General features: G+C 43.8%; 1 protein-coding gene across 3 annotated transcripts in view; it reads right to left on the bottom strand.

Moving 5' to 3' along the window:
• Positions 1–14,853, bottom strand: part of LOC122808660 (alpha-1,4-N-acetylglucosaminyltransferase-like) — a 424,824-nt gene that overhangs the window by 243,726 nt on the left and 166,245 nt on the right. For 2 of the 3 annotated variants that reach the window (XM_044079633.1, XM_044079634.1), the window contains exon 3: positions 2,748–2,819. The exons of the other annotated variant lie outside the window; for it this stretch is intronic. In XM_044079633.1, coding sequence (XP_043935568.1) covers positions 2,748–2,819 — 72 coding nt within the window. The remainder of the gene's footprint in view (positions 1–2,747; positions 2,820–14,853) is intronic. 3 annotated transcript variants of the gene reach the window in all.

The raw sequence follows: 14,853 nt of genomic DNA, 5'->3' as shown, positions 1-14,853 counted from the left end.
CTCATACAGTGCATTTGTAAAGGTTCCTGCATCTTGGACACTTATCCTTTAGCGTAGGGGCTGTGAAACTTACCACCTCTGTCTTAAGTAAGGTGAAGTTTGCTATAGAAAAGTTTTTCACTGTGATTTCCTTGCTTGGGGGTGGTGGTGTTGTGTGGACAGAGTGATTAGTGTATGGTCTGATCTAACCAGTAACAGGTTGACCTGTGGTGCGGAATACCTGTCGCCCATGTTGGTAATGACCAGGTCCAATATGTTTTCACCTTTGATAGGGGAGTTTACCAGCTGATCCATGGCATTTGAGTTGATAAATTCCAGGAAGTGCTGGACCTGGGAGTTTGTACTCTAGTAGTTTTCCCAGTTAATGGTAGGGTAACTGAAATTGGCCAATATCAGTGTGTTTGGTAGGACCTTCATGTTTTCCAGTGTCTCCAGAAAGGCAGAGTGGTGGTCCTGGGTCATGGAGGGTGATCTGTAGCAGGCCACAATTTGCACTGCAGATTTGCCCAATGTTAGTTGCACATGGATGATCTCAAGAGGTATCATGCTGCGCCACTAATATGGAGGTGTAGGTATCCTAGATGAATATAGATACACCCCCTCCTTTTGTGTTTTGGTCCATGTTCTGTGGCCAAAATGTGTGGTATCAGTTGTAGCCTGGTAGTGCTGGGGAGTCTGTGGAGCCTTGAACCAGGTTTCAGTTACTGCACAGATGTCGACGTTCTCCATACTGAGGAGTGCTTCGAGCATGTGCATTTTGAGATTTAAACTCCTGGTGTCGAGTAGCATAACCCTCATTTTTTTATTTGTGCTGTTTACAGAGGTGGGTTTGACTTTTGAGCCTTGCCTAAAAAAGGCACTATGGGGGCAGCAAGATCCTTGGCCAGTATTAGATAGCCTAGGGGTGACAGGTAATCATCTCTTGCGAAGCAACAAGGCTTGTCGAGCATGTCTTCCCAGGCTGACAGACACTGGATACCCTTTGAATGACACCAGAAGCTTAGCCAATTGTTGAAATTGATCATTTTTTTTCTTTATACTGCGGTATCATTCTTGGTGAGGGCAGGATGCTACTCAGGGGTCAGGGTCATACCGGCCTGGGCTATATGATCAGAGAGCTCTTCCATGTCTCTCTTCATGTAGTCCAGGGAGGTATGTCTTAGGTCATTCACATCAACATGAACAATGACAGTCATATTTGTACTTGTTCTGGAGTGACCTGAGTGCTTGTGTTATGTGGCAGATTCTGGCTCCCGACAGGCAGCTAACAATAACCTTCTCCTTGTCCAGCCTAGTGAGTGGGACATCAGTGTGCCTGACAATAGTCTCTCCTATTACTACTGTGTTAGGTATGTTATTTCGCCTTAAGGTCTGTGATTTTAGTTTGTGTTTTATGTGCTGTCTGGTTTGTGATGGGAGGTGCAGGTTTTTTGGGTATCTGCTTTGGAGGTCTCTGATGTTTTTGCAGGTTTTTATTTAGAGCCTCAGAGTATGATTCTGTGTATTTATGTGCATTTTTTGCCAGTACTTGTTTAGTATGTCTATGTGAGGCTGGAGGTGTGGTGCAAGTGTTAACTTTCTCCTCATGACTGCCTGTTCCAGTCTTGGGTGGTGAGAGCTTAGCCTCCAATTTAGCTACATAATTGCATCTCTCGCATATGTTAATGCTTTGTGGTAGGAGGAGCGGGCTTTCTGTGTACATGAGGCAGTTGTAACATTGCCCAGCTTCACCAGCTGGACTGGAGAGTATACTTGAAATTGCCCTTTGGTCATGCCAGACTAGTAAGGTGAGCTGCTTAGTCGCTTGGTTGGTGAGGGGTGAATAATGAGCCTTGCCCTGGTGGGCAATCAAGTGTCAGGGTATATTAGTGCTTGCTATTAGGGCTGAGCAAGTGCTGGACTGTAGGATGCTTTTTAAGTGCTTAGGTAGAGAGTTAGTCTACTTTCAAGGGAAAAACTGAAGAGGAGACTTGGTGGAGCCGGGAATAATTTAGCCCTAGCTAACCGGTGCTGTCCGGACATGCAAATGGCATTCTCTTTTGTTATGAGTGGTTTGATGTTACTGATACAAAATTTGTTTTAATTTGTGATGTGTGTAGCTATGCTTAATAAACTTTTCTTGTTTGCAAAAATATTGTCCATTCTGCTTTAGGGTGACAAGACAGGGGACCATTTTCCACAAAAAGTTCTACTGTCATGCAGTTGAAGGGATTACAGAGCAAGGAATTGTTTCCTGCCATCTCCCATCAATTTTTGTTTACATTTTCCCAGTCTGGATATGTGACCCATGAAAGAAAATTATAATGACAATGTATTTGGTCTACCCGGTATTTACCAATACTGCCAGCTAATGGCATCACACACAACTGGGTATCAGCCCATACCCAAGGGGCAGGAGAAACTCTCACTATGGCCAACTCCTGTCAATTTCTACTAAAGAGGTGACTGGCCCAGAATGCAGAACAGTAACAAGCTTCTCAGCATTAAAACACACACAGCACAAGAGCATCAGAATGTCAGGCAGCAAGCAGAGAGAGCAGCAGGGAAGGTAAAGAGAGCTCCATACAGAGCTCAAAGCAATGGCCGCTGAATCACGCTCATCACCAACCTGTTCGTGACCCCGCTCAAACAAACTTGCATTATCATTGATTCCACTTTACACATTTTGTGCTGCTACTCACTTCCTACCCAGAAACGTTTTGTCCAAACAAAGAAAAGGCAAGCATGAAAGAGAAGCAGCTCCTTACCTGATGCAGTAGGGGTACCCGCTTCCAACAGACGGATGCTCGATTCGTTTTCCAGCTCTTCATGACAGCTTGCTGAATTTGAAAACAGCAGGGAATTACACTGTGCTAAAATCTATGGAAATTCATTCCAATATGCCCCTGCCCAAAGCAAGAACCAGAGGAAAACTGGCCTCACTTCATCTCAGGGACTTCACTGGTTAAGTAATACAGTAAAGTACAGTTGTGTACACTTACCATAAATGTAGATGTTAGAGGGTATTCACTGTTGCAGCCATCACACTTGGGTTATCTGCCTTCAGGTAGCCCTTAGTCGGCCCGAATACCAGAGTCGTGGGATTTCTGCGTTGGATGCTGTCGCCTCTTCCATGACGTCAGGTTGTCAGGGGTATAAAACAGGCAGCCGAAGCCATTACATCAGTTTTTCTTGTCCCAAATGTCAGGAGCCCCCCAAATAGGAAGCTAGTATATGGTGTGGACCACCACCAGTAAAAAGTAAATACCACTGCCATTAAAATGGCCATAGAGAGGATAGGTAGAAGGACAGAGAAAACCAGGGGGCTAGAGGGAGGGAAACCAGGATTGCAACAGTGAATACACTCAAACATCTACATTTACAGTAATTGTATACAACTGTACTAAGTTCTTCATGTTTCACTGTTGCAGTCATCACACTTGGGTTGATTCCCAAAGCTGAGGAAGGTTGGAGGCAGTCAAGAAGTGTTAGGGCTGGCTAGCAGGCCTTGTAAGACTGCTGTAGCAAATCCAGCTCTGGATTTAGAAAAAAATAGGCAAGTTGTAATGCTTGGTGAAGGTGTGTACAGAACTCCAGGTTGCAGCTTCCAGAATGTCCCTGGTAGGGACTCCCCTGAGAAATGCTACACAGCTGGAAGTAGCCGTAGTGGAATGTGTTCGGATCCCCTGTGGGGTACGTTTTCCATGGTGCTTGTAGCAGAAATGGATGCAGTGTGCTATCCATTTGGAAATGGTTTGCTTTGAAATGGCCTTGCCCTCTCTGCCCCTGTAGCAAAGCTGACTAGCAGCTGGTCAGATTTTTTGAAAGGTTTAGTCCTGTCAAGGTAGAACCTGAGCTCTCTGTGCACGTCCAAGGAGTGCAGGATCCTTTCCCCTTTATTCTGAGGATTAGGGAAGAAGGTTGGTAAATGGATGGATTGGTCACCACCTTAGGCATGAAGGATGCGTTAGTGCTGAGGGAAACCTGTCAGCATGGAAAATAATGAAGGATTCCAAAGCCATTAGTGCCTGTAACTCAGACTCTTCTTGCTGAAGTTATGGCTAAAAGCAAGGCTCTTTTCTGAGAGAGGAATTTTAACTCTGCTGAAGCAGCAGGTTCAAAAGGGGGAAGTGTGAGCTTTTCCAGTACAAAATTAAGGTCCCAGGCAGGGATGGGTGCTCTCCTAGGGGGCACCACATTGTTAGCTCCTCTCAGGAACTGTTTGATTTGAGGGTGAGAAAATAAAGGTGGCACAGTATTATAATGAGCCGAGTTGGCAGAGGCATGAATCTTAATGGAGGAGAAGGATAGGCCTCTGTGGAGTAGCTCTGCTAGGTAATCCAGGATTTGAGGTAAGGAGCAATATATTTTCCACTTTTTAGCATATGATTTCCTAGTACTAGGCCTTCTGGCCTCAAGAATGACATCCAGATCCTGTTTGCTGAAGGTTGCTGGTAGTGTATTCAGAGGATAAACCAGGCTGCAAGGTTTATGGCTTGCAACTGTGGATGCAAAATCTGTTCCTCCTGCCGAGACAGCAGGGAAGATTGTCTGGTGAAGGTGCCAGGGTGGCACTGTTGTCAGACTGCGTAAGAGTGGGTATCCGTGCTGGTGTGACCAGTCTAGGGCAATAAGAATTGCCCTTGGCCTGTCCTGCTTGATCTTGAGTAGTACTTTTGAGATGAGGGGCAGAGGAGGAAAGGCATAAATTGAGAGGTTTTCCCATTTGAAGGATAGGGCATACACCTTCCAGGCCCTGCTGTGAGAGTTCTTGGTGCAGAATTTGCTCAACTGGTGGTTCTCAGGGGGGAGGCAAAGAGGTCCACCTCCCATGTCCCCCACTGCTGAATTAGAAGGCTGAAGGTGTTCGGCTCCAATTTCTACCCGTATGGGTCTAGGAGATTTCTGCTCAAGTCATCTGTCAGTGAATTTTGTTTGCCTGGCAGGAAATGAGCTTGCAAATGCACTTTGTTGCTCAAGGCTGTGTTCCACAGGGTCATGGCTAACCTGCAGAGTGGGTAAGAATGGGTTCCCCCGCTTGTTTATGTACCACATAACTGTTGTGTCTGTTTTTATCAGCAGCTGCCCTGGAAGGATTAGGTATTTGAAGGCTTTCAGAGCATTCTGTACAGCTAGCATCTCTTTTTGATTGATGTGCCGGAGAATTTGTCCAGGGTTCCACTTGCCCTGAATGCACTGCCATCCGAGCCTCCCATACATAGTCTGATGCACCTGTTGTCATGGTTTGGGCGGTGAGGGATGGAGTGAAAAGCAGTCCTTTGTTGTGGTTGCATGCTTCTGCCCACCAAAGGAACTTTGCCCTTAGACAAGGTATGACTTTTTCCAGGTCCTGAGAATGTTGGCACCAAAGACCTTTTAAGTACCACAGAAGTTTCCTCATATGCAGTCTTGCACATGGAATTAGTAGAATGCATGAGGCCATGAACCCTAGGGCTTGCAGTATTTTCCTTGCAGACAGCTGGGCTTTGTTGGCCATTTGTTTGAAGTAGTTCGTCAAATAGACCCGTTTTTCTGAAGGGAGAAATGCGATCTGGGAAGCTGTGTTCAAGCTAGCGCCCAGGAATACATTTTTTTGACTGGGCACCAGTTGTGATTTCTTTTCGTTGATGGTGTGCCCCAATGAAGTTAAGAGTCTTCGTAGAAATGCCAGGTGCTGAACTAGCAATTGCTGACTGTCCGCCTGAAGCAGGCAATCATCCAAGTATGGGAAAATTTGGATATTTCTCTGCCTGCAGTATGCAATGGCTGCAGCAAGGCACTTTGTGAATACTCTGGGCACAGTAGATAAGCCAAAGGAAGTGCAGAGAATTGATAGTGCATAGCGCCTGCCCTGAAGCATAGATATTTCCTGCAAGACTTCCTTATGGAGATGTGCAGATAAGTTTCTTTTAAGTCTAGGGTGACTAACCAGGCATCCTTGGCTAGCAAAGGGAGAAGCTGTTGCAGGGTAAGCATTTTGAATTTTGGGACCACCAGAAAGGTGTTGAGAATTGATAGATCCAGGATTGGGCACAAAGAGCCCTCTTTTCTGGGCACCAGGAGCAGTCTGGACTAGAAACCCTGTCTCCTTTGTTCTACTGGAGCAGGTTGAATAGCTCTGATACTGAGCAGGGAAAGTACTTGCTTTTGAGCCTCTGCCCACTGGTTTGGAGGAAGGTCTGGAAACCCGCTAGGGGTTGGCAGTGAGTGGAAGTAGAATCTGTACCCCTGGGATACAATGTTTAGGACCAATCGGTCCAGAGTAATGGATATCCAGTTTTTTGCATGAAGGGCAAGTTTTCCTCCCAGGGGCGCAAGTAATTGGGCAGGGCTGGGAAGGATAAATGAAAAGTCATCGTGAACTTTCTCCATAAGGGGGTGGCTTACCACTCCCTGTTTTTGAGGTGGGGGCACTCCATTGGTTTAGATCTCTGCATACCCTGAGACTGTAGTCTCGGTGGTCCGTTTCCCCTGGATTTGGACTGAAGGTATGGAAGGGGCTGGAAAGGACCAGTTTTTTCTAAGACCAATGCCTACTGAATCTAGGTGGCTGCACTTGCAAAAATTCTTAGTTCGCATAGATTTAGCTTTTTCTTCCATCTCTTTTAAGAACCTCTTCTGCTTTGCTGCCAAACAGTCCTTATTTAAAGGAGCATCTAGTAATTTGGATTTGACATGATCTGGCAAGGTTTGTTCCTTCAGTCAAGCATGCCTTCTCAGTACAGACCCAGTGACTGCAGCCCTGCCAGATGCTTCTAGGGCATCAAAGCCACACTGCAAAGTATGCTTACTAACTTGGTTTGCAGAATGCATTAACTCTTATAAATCTTTATTTTCTGCACAATCAAGAGGTAACACCATTTTTTTGTTTAATTAGTTGCATAATATGTTGCTGGCACTTTGAAACTGGTAATTCAATGCCCTGATGGCAAGTGTTGCAAAGGTATATACCTTCTTACCCAATCTGGCTAAAGCTCTGGAATCCCTGTCTGAAGGGGTAGGGTTTTTGGCTGTAGTAGCCTGAATACCTTTAGATCCCTGGGAAATGGTCTCTGAATCTGCAGTAGGATTCTTAAAGAGAAATTTATGAGAATCACGTACTCTGTTGTACCCCGTCATGTTTTCTAGAGGCCGGTGGTAAAGTGTCTGGGGTAAGACTAGATCCATGAAGACATCTACAACATCCAGGACAGGGGGTATAGCTAGAGGGCCTGTGCTGAGGCTACTCTAAAAACTGTCTCTTTTTGGACTGAGGGTAGTCCTGGCATTTCTGGGGGAAATGCTCTCTCAAAATACGCAAGGTTTCACCAAAAGAAAAATCCTCTGGAGGGGAGGCAGAGGGAGTGGATTCCTCTGCATTTGAATCCTCATAGGTTGATAAGGGTATGTCCTGGCAATCAGAAGGGTCAGAGTCATCGGACACCTGGTCTGTAGAATCAGAATGAAACTCAATTCTTTATCTCTTAGCAGGGGAAGGCTGGCTTCCCCTAATTAGGGTAATAAGGTTTTCAAACATTCTAAGAATTTGTTTTTGTGGCATGGGGGTTGAGCATGCACTTTGGTCGTCAGTTTTCTAGGTGTAGTGCATACTCTGGGCCTGGGAAACTCTGTAGTTTTAGCTAAAAATGAAGTTGTTGGTTTAATTCGAACATCAGTAGGTCAGAATACACCCTCAGAAGCCGGTGCCTGCACAGCGGCTCCGGACCCATCCAAGGTAGAGTCATCCGCAGGTTCCATAGTCTAAGAAGCATCTCACAGCATACCGAACTCAGCAGAGGCCAGCAAATCTGTAGAAGTGGGCATCAGGGACTGCAAAGGCGCCTCACTGAGTACCGGCAGACTGGCAACTAGATTAATGGAAGTGTCGGCGGCAGTTTTGGACCTATGTGGTCTGTCTGCATCTTTACTTTTTTCAGAAAATTGGTAGTCAGATGGCTTATCGAAACCATTTTGGAATACGGACAATGAGAGCGAAAGAATTTAGTGACAAAGATAGCCCAATGACAAATGGTTCGGTCATTAAACAAGGCACAAAAATGACAATGAGGGCCATCGTGGTCTGGGCCTAAACAGGTGACGCAGTAAGAATGAAAATCTCTGTGAGGTATTTGCTTTCCACATGCAAGACAATTACTAACTTTTTCTGACATCGGTTAGAGCAAGAAAAAAGAATCCCCATCGGGGTACTTGGCTTTAGAAAACTTCAGGTTTAAACTAGAAAAACAAAACTTTCAGGTAGCAGCCGACCGGCACTTCTGAACTGCTCGGGTTCCTTCTCGGCAAGAAAGACTGATGTAATGGCATCAGCTGCTTGTTTTATACCCCTGATGTCATGGAAGAGGCGACAGCATCCGACACAGAAAACCCAAGACTCTGGTATTCGGGCTGACTGATGGCTACCTGCAGGCAGATAACTCAAGTTTGAGGACTGCAACAGTGAAACACAAAGAACATTTGTAATTTGTAATAAATGGCAACGTCAAGCAGCAAAAAAGCAACAGACGCAGAAATAAAAGCATTACACATGCAAATTTATACAGATTGCATACAAAACAGTGGCCAGACATTAACTACATTTCAGTGCCATACCTCTCAGCCTCTTAGTGTAAGATTCGTAGTGCAAGATTTGTGGACAAAGTCACAATTAATGGGGTGACAAAGGCCCAAAAATAGAGATGCACTTAAAAATTGTTCTTATAAACTCAAAATTGATAGAATAATTTTGCATTAGCATGCATTTTCTGAAGGATGTGAAGTCTGAAACTCAAATGTCTTTCATTACTTCATGATCTCAATCTTCAATAATTTGACGGGAACCAAATATTTTATGAGGAACAATTCCAAAATATGAAGTAAAAATCTGGACATTCTGCACAGTTGAGAGGTATGTTCCGTGAACCCTGCAATGGGGATTGATTTTAAAGGGGAAGTTTTGCCCTCGTCTTGTACATCCCTTGAGTTAATAAAAAGCTGACATTGGTAATTATGTGACTCAGCCTCTGTTTAAATAACTTGTTCAGTCACACAATGTTTAAGTGCAACTGCTGGGAATTAAACTGCATCCTTTGCTCACTATAAACACACACACACACACACACACACACACACACACACACACACACACACACACACACACACACACACACATTTTCTGTTTAGGCAGAGTTCACCAGGTATGATTTTAAATGGTGTTGAAGTGATAAGTAAAGCATATGACATTCAAGGACATTTTTCTTAGATTTGTTCATTTTTATGGGGGGGGGGGGGCGCACTACTCTACTATAACAAGGTACACAGAAGTTTATTTCCCACAAAGACTAATAATGTTAACTTTTTTTCCATTTCAGAGCTTTAAAACAATACAATAAGCAAACTAGAGAGCAAACTGCCATTTTACTGACTGCAGCTCCTGAACGTGATTGGCTAAATCTATTCGATAACAGCAGACTGTTCCCATAACACTACACTTTAAAGGAAACACAAACAAGCAAATGGAAAGTACCTGCCTTGACAGCGCATGGAAGAAAATATTCTTTGACTTCACAAAAATACTGGAATCACTAACCCACAGCAGGGCATCCTCAGAATTTCCAGTGAAATGATTAGCATTTTTCAGCTTTAAGAACTAAACATCAAAGCACACAATCAGCGAAGCAACAGAAGGTTAAACTGCTGCAAGATTATAGTGAAAAACTGCTGAATGGGAATCATTTTCCTTTTAAGGTACGAAATACTTTCCAAGTTAAATAGGTTTACAAAGACTGTAATGAGAGAGAGTTGTGTGATGCATATGGACACTATATCCAACCAAAGTGGATCTCAAGGATAATATTACAACAAAACAGGAACACAGATGGATAGTTAAATCTGGCATTTCACCACTGTCAAGCATCCTTTACAGGAAAAGTTGCTTTCAGGGTTGTCAGTTCAGAGGTGTACAGCCATCTGCAAACTCCATCAACCACAGGCCCTTAATGATGGCCTTGACATCAGAGAAGTAATTATCAAAGAGTGGTGATGGTCCTGGAGTGCAATGCCAATAAGAACCCTTTGATGACAGCATGCCTCCAACACTAACAGACTGGGTTCCGTTGGCCAGTTTGCTATCCAGTGGGTAACGGAGGGTTACATTTACTAGCTTATTGATAATGCTAGAATGGGAGATGGTATTAAAGGCTTTGGTCAAGTCCAGGTAGGCAGTGTGAACCACTCTGCTCCAGTCTAATGCATCAGTGACATGTTCAAATATGCCCACCAGGTTCAGAAGGCAGGCACTGCTTTAACGAACCCAAACTGGCTTGGGCTCAGGGCTTGTACACTGCTTATGTCCTTGTTAAACACTTCCATACTGATGTGTGGATAAGGTTGAGGCTTATAGGTCTGGTCCCCAGATCAGCAGTCTGTCCCCCCTCCCCCTCTTGAGTGGGATGACAGTAGCAGTTCTCCATACCGCTCTTAGAATCCACTGGAGGAGCAGAGACTGAACAGGTTTATTAGAGAGTCAGACAGCGTCTGGTGCTAACAAGTAACAGCCTGGCACATCAGGACCCACGGAGCTAGTGTTTCTGGCCCTTAACTCATTCATTTCAATGGAGCTCAGGAAGTTTGCACTGTAACTTCCAATGAGCAGAGCCTAAACCTTTTGACAGAATCAAATTATGTCCTCACATTTGAAACAAATGTTCATATCTCTGGAACCACAGAGGTTATGAGAGAAGTATAAATGGCAAACCCTTCAGCACAAACTATTTTTATAGTATTCTTTAGGTTCTAGGTCTTAAACTGAATTCTACAAGTCACAGTAAACACAGTAACTATTATATTTGTAATATTTTGTAAACAACTTACAATATCTCAGCAACCACTCAAGTTACTCACATACTGTCAGCAGCATTTTACTCACGTATCTGAGAGCTTTCATGTAACACTAAGGAATTCTATCACTTGGTTAAGGATATATTTAGAAAAATGTGAAAATGATATCTATATAAATTAATATCATAAACAGTTATATATTTACCTGCAATAGATAGAGATCAAATATTAATGCAGTTAAGTTTGTTATTGTGTAAGCTTTAAGATGAAATCTTTAAAAAACAACTTGTACATAGTACGGTTTTGGAATTATTTAAATATGAACAAGCAATATTTGATGCCTAGAGGCGTCAGTAGGAGTTAAATGCAGATGCACCTGGAGGCATCACTCGGATGCAAGGAGTAGTTAGGGGTGACAACGGAGTAACATTTGAGCTGAATTTGTCTGCCAACATTGGCTATGTTCTTGGGGAATGAGTTAAGTATTTGCTCGGACTTTGTTCGCTTAGGAGATGGTGCGCATGGTTGTAAGACATTAACATCAACTTGGTACACTTAGGAGACTATCTGGAGACAACAAATTTGAATGGACATCCGCCTGGAATGCTTTCAGCAAACAAAACCAAATTGCTTGCACAAGGCAGAAAGGGCAATTTCAACAAATTACTCTCTTAAAAAGGGCTGTTCTCATTTATGCACATATCCTTCTTTACTAACCAATCTTTGCTCCTTCTGTCATCTCAGACAGTCTTGTCAATTTCACACATTTACAACTCTATTAAACTGTACTTGCAAAAATGGCAATTAGTATCAAATGTTTATATTTGCTATTTGTTTGGCTTTTCGCCACAGGCTTCCACTGAAAATGGGTTATTGCCAATTCAGACTTTCCCAGTAAACAAATAAAATACAAGTCAGTCTGGATGCCACAACTGCCGTTTTAGTGCAAATTAACAAATCAGAGCAAAAAGTAGACTTCGGCTCCAAATGTCCACATCTGGCAAAAATGTTGGAAGTGATACAATAATCAGTCTGCTTTCTTGCTGTTGTTGCCTGAGATTTAAAAGATGCACACTGGGACAGTCTGGTGTTAAAAGTACACAGTTGTATATATTGCATGTTTGGTCTTAGTGGTACTCCGTACACACTCGTGTCTGACATCTGAGAGAAGCACAGCATATGGGAGACTGGACTCTCAAGACAAAGCATGTAGACCAAGTCTGAGACAAGTAATCTCATTCAAGACTGCCTTTGCAGCCTAATCCACTTTTGAGAAAGCCTGTGTTTCATGCACTCTAAATCAAGAGAGCATCAGCAATCATCTAAAAGCAACTCCCGCTCAGCACTAGCACGTACATGAACCTTTGAAACGACTTCTTGATTTCTAGTTGTCACTCTGGTTGGCAGTTCAAAAACACTCAGAAAAGGGTTCTGCTACTATACACAGTGCTACACTAAGACGCATTAACTGCCCACTCATTGTTAACATTTTAAGTTCAAGTCAGGAAAGGTACAGTTGTGTGCACTTACCATAAATGTAGATGTTCGAGTGTATTCACTGTTGCAGTCTTTACATTTGGGCAATCTGCTGGCAGGTTGCCCTCAGTCAGCCTGATTAACAAAGTCCTGGGTCCTGCGTCAGTTGCTGTCCCTTCTTCCATGACGTCAGGTTCATAAAACATGCAGCCAACGCCATTTTAATCAGTTTTTCTTGCCCCAGATGTCAGATGCCCCTCAAATGGGAGCAAATTTTATATATATATATAATTTAGAACACAGAAAATATACCTCCAAATAAAAGCAAATACAACAAAAAGGCTTTTGAGCATAGTAACAGAAAGAAGAGGTATAAAAAAAGAGAAAAATAGGGGGCTGGCGGGTGGGTAACCAGGACTGCAGCAGTGAATACACTCCAACATCTACATTTATGGTAAGTGTACACAATTGTACTATGTTCTTCGTGTTTCACTGTTGCAGTAGTCATTACATTTGGGTAGAATCCCCAAGCTATGGTTGGGAGGATGGAATTATACAGCATTAGGAGCAGCTATAAGGCCCTGTAGGACTGCAGTGGCAAAAGCCTGCTCTGGATTTAGAGAAGAGAGGTAAATGGTAACGTTTTGTGAACGTATGAACCGAGTTCGAGGAAGCAGCTTCTAGAATGTCTCTGGTAGGAACCTCTCTGAGAAAGGCTGCAGAAGTAGATGCAGCCCTGGTGGAATGGGATCTGATCCCCTTGGGGACAGGTTTACCATGATGCATGTAGCAGAAACGAATACAATGGCTTATCCATTTTGAAATTGTCTGCTTTGTGATAGCCTTTCCCTCTGCCCCTGCAGCAAATGCCACCAGTAGTTGCTCAGATTTTCTTAGAGATTTTGTCCTGTTCAAGTAGAATCTTAGTTGTCTGTGTACATCCAATGAATGCAGAATCCACTCTCCCTTGTTCTGTGGATTTGGGAAAAAAGTTGGCAGATGAATGGTCTGATTAAGAGCCACACTGGCTACCACTTTAGGCATAAAGAATGAATTGGTCCTGAGCGCCACCCTGTCTGGGTAGAAAATAATAAAAGGCTCCACTGCCATGAGAGCCTGTAGTTCTGAAATCCTTCTAGGTGAAGTGACAGCTAAAAGAAAAGCTGTTTTCCAAGAGAGAAATTTTATGTTTGCAGTACTAGCTGGCTCAAAAGGAGGGAGGGTGAACTTTTCCAACACAAAACTGAGGTCCCATGCAGGAGTTTGTGCTCTCTTGGGAGATCTTAAATTTTTGGCCCCTCTGAGATACTGCTTTAGCAGGGGATGACAAAAGTAGGGAGGCTCTGCATTGTAGTGAGCTGAAATGGCAGAGGCGTGGATTTTTATGTAAGAGAAAGACAGGCCCTTGAGAAGCATCTCAGTTGAATATTGCAGAATCGGAGGAATATTGGGCATTTCTGTGCTTATTCCTTGTGCCCGATTCCAGGCACAGAATTCTTTTCCATTTACCAGCATAAGATTTTCTAGTGCTAGGCCTTCTAGCCTCCAAAATGACAACCATCACAGGTTTGCTGAGAGACGTAACTGGTGAAATTAGTTGTGTAGCCATACTGCAAGATTCAGAGTTTGGAGCGGAGTGTGTAGAATTTGAAAGTTCTGCTGAGACCGTAGATAAGGTGTCTGAGGCAGGTACCACGGAGGAAGGTGGGACATATGGTGTAGGAGCAGGTACCAGTGTTGGCGAGGCCAGTCTGGAGCAATCAGAATCATTTTTGTTTTTTCCTGTCTGACTTTTAGTAAGACCTTGGAGAGCAGAGGCAGAGGGGGGGGGGGGGGGAGCACAGACAGATATGTTTTTCCAGCTGAAGGATAGAGCATCCGCTTTCCAAGATTTTTTTGTGATGAATTCTTGTGCAGAATTTGTCCAACTGATGTCTGGGCTCTCCCATTTGTGTATCAACATGCTGAAGATTTGTGGATCCAGTTTCCATTCGTATGGGTCCATAAGACTTCTGCTTAGTTTGTCTGCCAGGGCATTTTGTTTTCCTGGCAGGAATTGAGCTTGTAGATGTATTTGGTAAGTCAAGGCTGTGTTCCACAAGGCCATGGTTTATTCTGCAAAGGGGGTAGGAATGGGTATCCCCCTGCTTATGTACCACATGACTGTGGTGTTGTCCGTCTTCATCAGTTGTTGTCCTGGATGAAGAAAGTCCTTGAAAGCTGTCAAGAGTATTCTGTACAGCTAGTAACTCTTTCTGGTTGATATGCATGTGCATTTGATTTGGGCTCCATTCGCCCTGAATGCATCTCCCTGCCAGATGCACCCCCCAAGCATAGTCTGATGCGTCTGTAGTCAGGGTTTGGGTGGCAGGGGGTGGAATGAATGACATTCCCTTGTTTTGGTGACAGGCCTCTGCCCACCAAAGGAAATCTTGCTGCAGGCAAGGAATGATAGGAATCATGGTTTCCAGGCTGTGACAATGTTGACTCCATAAGCTTTTTAGGTACCACTGAAGTTTCCTCATATGCAGTCTTGCATATGGCATTAGAATAATGCAGGAAGCCATGAACCCCAAGGCCTGC

Source organism: Protopterus annectens, chromosome 8.part0 (genome assembly GCF_019279795.1).
Source record: "Protopterus annectens isolate FY-2018-M chromosome 8.part0, PAN1.0, whole genome shotgun sequence".
NCBI lineage: Eukaryota > Metazoa > Chordata > Ceratodontiformes > Protopteridae > Protopterus > Protopterus annectens.
The sequence above is the reverse complement of the archived record's forward strand: the minus strand, read 5'-3'. Positions and strand labels throughout refer to the sequence as shown.